Genomic DNA, 5,429 nt, shown 5'->3' on the forward strand with positions numbered 1-5,429 from the left:
AAATTACAGCTTTTGTTCTCAGATGAATAGAAGGTTGATTTCAGATCACACAAACATGTTTGTGAGGAACCACCTGCAGGTTACATGTGTGCATGAGCTTGTTGTACAGGCTGCAAACCCTGAAATTCTCCCCGACCCCACACAATTTTCAGTCATAGTTGCCCTCAGCAGGTCACTGCATCCCTGCTATGCACTTGCCTCAAAGACAGCGTTGTCACATGTCCTCAAATCAACACAGCTGCCTGTGAAGCCATTTTATTCATCCAACAACTGTACATAGTGATATTAAAGTAAACAGCCACTGAAATACACAAACCCATGTGTTTACAGTGCCTGACTAATCTAAAACATCTTTTTATTCTACTTCATATCACATACACTACATATGTTGCAAGTGAAAACTTCCATGAGACAATACAGAACATACTCTTGAAAGTCATGAATCAAGCCAGTTAAACTGGATTATTAAAGTTGGCCCAGAAAATGTTGTTTTCGTAAAATTCTGCTCCTCATCGACACTTCAGCAAACATGACACACTAATGTACTTTGCATTGGGAGCTTTTATTCTGTCACAATTAATCGACTCATCAGCTAGTGCACTCTGATAGAAGCATTGGGTCAAAGAGGAATGTATTCTATATAAAGTGCAAATTACATTAGCTGTCATTTTCAGTTTTACGTGAGAAGCAGAGCTCACAGAGTTAACGAGCAGCCAGACATATTATACCCTATGTATTTAATTGTTACAGGAAAATCAACTGCAGCTGCTAGGCAGTGATATGCTGTGTATAAATGTCTGGGAAATTAAAGCATTAACACGTTTAGCTACCATCAGACGAGCGCAGCCATCTGTGGAAAGCGCTTTTTGGATTAGGTATGTGTCTGAACAGCTGTTTGTTGTTGAAGTAGGCTACGTCTGCCTCTCGTCATCTCGTGGGTTCTCAGTTCAGTTCGACCCCAGGTGCCTTAGTAATGACACCTCTGCTCATCAGCTGAGCTCCCCTTTGATTCACATGAAAGTCAGCCTGGCCTAACATGCTGCTTAGTTAAAGAACGCTTCGAGGTCCAAACGTCTGTCTTGGGGTCTCAACACTTGAGTCCTTGATGACAAGGTTTGTGAAGGAGTGCAGTCAGCTTGAAATGGTTTCCCATTTGTGTAGTCATTGGCCAATAACTCGTGACAAAGGGGAGGTGAAGAACATGCAGCAAAGCATTTGCCCAAGTGGCTGGTTGGATGGTGGGTCACGGCGGGTTGGGTCTGTTGGAAACACAGACTAGGGGCAGGGAGCCGTGGTCAAATAGCTTGTACGGTAAAGAACCTTTGGAGGTCCAAACGTCTGTCTTGGGGTCGTAACACTCGAAGCAGTCGGAGTCCTCGATGACATCGTGGCCGTTGAGGATGCGTCCACCGGTGACAAAGAGCTTGTTGTTGATCACTGTAGCGCTGTGATGCATCCGCCGCTCCTTTAGGTTCTCACACTTGACAAATTTGTTGGCTTTGGTGTCGTAGGCGATCATTCGCCTGGTGTATCCTGAAAATTAGATTTTCATTAAGCACACTTTAAAGAATAAGTCTGGTGATGTTTTATATATTTCTTACAATCAACAAATCCAAAGGTGAACGGTGATGTGCATCCAAAGCCTGATTTGTTTTATTCATCTGTGCTGTAGAGCTCCATTGTTGTCTGAAAACTATTAAAAATACATTATTATGAGCCACGCTGTTGCACTGGGAGAAGTGATCTTTTCATAGCAGTACATCGTCCTGCTGCTGGAGCGCAAACAAATGCACAGCTTACTCCTGTTTGAGTAATGTTTAATAAAGTGCCCAACTGTTTTAGGAAGGTAAATAACCTACAAATTTACATCTCCAGTAGGAAGCGACAAGTAACAAGAGACAATGCCTTATAAATCACTGAACAATGTTAATGACCATTTATAATGTAATGGAGCAACCATTCATTGAGCTCACCTCCTATGATGTAGATCTTGTCTTCAATGACAGCAGCAGGAGCACAAACGTTTTTCACCGTCCTTGTTTCTAGGCTGGACCACAAGTTGCGAGAGATGTGATAGACCTGTTGACACACAACGAACAGTCAACCTGTTTATTGCAGCATCAAAGACTGTAGTTTTCTGTCTGCTTGTGTGATATCCTTAATAGCTCTAACTCTTAATTTTACATTTGTTGATACTGACAATGAATTCTGTTCAAGGCCATGTCTGAATTTGGGTGGCAACAATGCAGGAATTGGACTGTAATACTGATTCAATGCTGCTGAAATGAAAAGTCTGACTCTACCTGAATCAGCCTGACTGGATTCTGCATTGCGTCCTCCCCTCCGAAAACGTAGATCCTCTGATCACTGGCTGCAACAGCTGGATGCAGCACCGCTGTGGGCATCGCCGCCATGGCCTCCCATTGATTAAACATACTGTTATATCTCTCGACAGACTGAGAGATCTTCTTGTCAACGCCAATGCCTCCTAACACAAAAATAAAGTGCAGATAGGACACACTTTGGTGGGCATATCGTGGCTCCAGCATAGGCTCAGCAGTCCGCCACTGGTTGGTCTTCAGGGAGAGTGTGTAAACTGTGGCGCTGACTGAGCTGTCACCTGATGTCATGCAGAGGCGGAGCCCGCCAAGCACATAGAGGATGCTATGAATGCACACATATGCAGCTTTGTAGAGGCGCAGAGGGAGCTTGGCCAACCACTGCCAGCGATGAGTCCTTTCATCATATAGTAAGGCTTCTCGTGAGGTCTGTTCATTGTTTTTGCGTCCTCCAACCACCACTAGTGTTTCGCTGCAGGTGTAGCGTCGCGGTGTGGTCCAAAGCGGCTTAAGTTCCCGGCTACACTTGGTGCTGGCTGTCAGCATGAGGCGGCGCACTGACTCGATGATCTCAGTACATAGGGTGGAGGACTGCACCAGTGGGTCATTGGCAATGAACTGGAAGAGGTAAGTTGGATGGATGTAGCGAAGTCGGACTTTCTTGAAGAGATCATGGATGGCACCGCGTCGTGAGAATGGGTCATGGTGGATCCACGCCAGGAGGGTCTCAAACACTTGCTCCTCCTCAGCACAAAGTCGGTCATCTTCTAGGTAACACATGAGCTCAGGAAGAGACAACTCACAGAAGTCCTCTGTAGCAGCTACATCAGAGAAACACCTCACAGCCATCTCCTTCGCCCTCTCCCTCAAACTCTCACAGTGAAGGATCTCAGAGAGTCGTATCATGCTCAGACAGTTTTCTGGACTCAGCTGCTCCTGGAGGAACAAGGAGCAGGCCTCAAAGAGACCTCCGTAGTGAAGCATAGAGGCTGCCTGCATGAGCGGGAGCACAATCTCCATTGTGATAGTGATGCAGCCTGTGTAGACGTAGTCCACGATGCCACTGAGGACATTTGAAGAGATTCCCTTGAGATTCACTCGGGCCTGACTGCTCTCCAGAAAGTTGCTACAGAACATGGCCCGAAAGTACGGGCTGCTGGACACCAGGACGTTCCTGTGGCATGGGATCTCCTGGTGCTCCGTGCAGAGCAGGACGTCTGTCAGGATACGCTCCTGACGGAGGATGTTGAGCTGGGCAAGAAGGTTGGAGGGAAGTTCTGAGTCTTTGAAAGAGAAAACTTCTCGTGGTCTTAAGGCCATTCTGTGGAGAAGGAAAAAAGAGAATCTATGATCATAGTGTTGAATTTCTATTGTCCTTTGGAAATAGACGGTTGATAAAAAACACGAGCATATCACTACCATTACAAATCAAAAAGTAATAAACAACATGTTGTTGTGTTACAGGAGGTTATATCTTGACCTGGAGTCTCACCATGAGGTTGCCAGGAAGTCACCATGTATTTCCTAAAATTGCAAACTATTCCTTTAAGGTCCAAAAGTAGACAGTAATGCCTCCACAAAAAGGCTTGAATCTACCAATAACCCACCAAAAGACTAATTTACCAAAATGCTATTTTGCTTGTGAAACTGGGGTGGTAAGGTTACCTATTCAGCTTTCAAGGAATGTAGGAATCACAGCATTATTATTTGACAATGTATCTGGCCTACCTTTGCCCTCAGATTAACCATGCAGAGCGAACCCTTTCATTTATCAAACCACTCTCAGACCCTTGAAACCCCTGCAGAGCAGCTGTCCTTAATGTGACTCACAGATTGCTATTTTTACCCCCCCTGAATAATCTTGATGCATCCATGAAGTATTAGGCCACATCTCCCTTATCAAGCAGCCCACCATTGCTGACATTAACATAACTGTGTTAACTGACCATCTGTGTTTGTCTCTATCCCCCCAAATATCTCTCGCTCTATTGCTGTTGCTGTTTTCTATATGTTATGTTTTTCCTCCATCATATCCCACTGTGTCTCTCCCTGGTTGGAGGGCTTGTGATGATCCTACCGTTTAAAGACTGGGAATGTCACTGGGCTATTAGCAACACTAAGCATTCTAATCACACCTAGACAGCTACTTGTTCACTCCCACTTACAGGGCCCAGTCTGTCTGGTATTTTCTTTACTTGGATATTGAAATGCTAATAGTACCAAGAACTCCTCATGTTGAATTTCATCAGAAATTAAAAGTTGATGCACACTTGAGTATAAATCATATTCAATCACTTGAATTATCAATTATGTTTCTGAACATTTATCCATTTATCATGTAACCAATATAGCTTTGTGGGCTCTTTTGTATTTCATATAAATATAAATATATATATAAGCTGATTTATAGATATATTATCAGTTGGCAGTTTCCGAGCTCCTTAAACATGAATCAGAGCATTCATGATCACACTCAGTTAGAAAAGGATACAATTTAAGCATATACTGATGCCATTGCTGAACAAAAGCACCGAAGCAAAATCACATTTGTGTCAAACTGCTGAGTTTAAGAGAAACGTGTCGAAGATGTTGGCAGTTCATCAGCAACATCTCTGACTGGGTGAATCCTTACCTCCTGCCCTCAGAAAATCAATAATATCCAAAATGTCTGGTTGGTCTAGTCAGAAAAGGTATCAGTCCCAATCAAAAGAGGACCAAAACATTATCCAGAGGGAAAGTGAATAGTGTAGTCAGGGAGAAAAAAGGAACATGACACAGAGAAACGACGAGGCTTTCCAGTTAGGCGCTGTGGAGCTCGCCATGAGGCCACTGTGTACATTCCTGCAGCTAAGAATAGTATCCCGGGCCACTGTGACTGAAGCCAGGCCTCTCATGTGACACAGAGCTGTTTGGTACCCAGTTGCCTGGCTTAACATCTCTGCCAGGGTCCAGTGGAGAGAGCATTTACAATAGCCAGGGGATGGGAGAGAATCTTCACAGGGTCCTGACTCAGCCATCCAGCCCACCCAAGCTGGTGTTTAATCAAAGTGTCCCAGAGCTGCTAACCCTTGTCCATCTTCCGATGCTGTT

The 5,429-nt window shown here is 44.4% G+C and overlaps 1 protein-coding gene across 1 annotated transcript; it reads right to left on the reverse strand.

Annotated features, from left to right (window-relative positions):
* Positions 1-479: 479 nt before the first annotated feature.
* Positions 480-5,145, reverse strand: klhl38a (kelch-like family member 38a). The gene is made up of 4 exons (XM_031854212.1): positions 4,972-5,145; positions 2,304-3,660; positions 1,974-2,079; positions 480-1,533 (listed from the first exon to the last, which is right to left on the reverse strand). Exons 2-4 carry the CDS (start codon positions 3,657-3,659, stop codon positions 1,244-1,246), a joined length of 1,752 nt encoding a protein of 583 aa, XP_031710072.1. The 5' UTR covers position 3,660; positions 4,972-5,145; the 3' UTR covers positions 480-1,243.
* Between the last annotated feature and the right edge of the window lie 284 nt (positions 5,146-5,429).

The sequence above is a fragment of the Anarrhichthys ocellatus genome, unplaced genomic scaffold, assembly GCF_004355925.1.
Source record: "Anarrhichthys ocellatus isolate YVR2014 unplaced genomic scaffold, GSC_Weel_1.0 scaffold14, whole genome shotgun sequence".
NCBI classification, from domain to species: Eukaryota; Metazoa; Chordata; class Actinopteri; order Perciformes; family Anarhichadidae; genus Anarrhichthys; species Anarrhichthys ocellatus.

Coding starts and splice junctions, on each gene's coding strand:
- klhl38a (XM_031854212.1), bottom strand. CDS start 3,659: ATGGCCTTAAGACCACGAGAAGTTTTCTCTTTCAAAGACTCAGAACTT. Junction 2,080..2,303: donor ATCCAGTCAGGCTGATTCAG/GTAGAGTCAGAC, acceptor GTGTGTCAACAG/GTCTATCACATCTCTCGCAA. Junction 1,534..1,973: donor CAAGATCTACATCATAGGAG/GTGAGCTCAATG, acceptor TCTAATTTTCAG/GATACACCAGGCGAATGATC.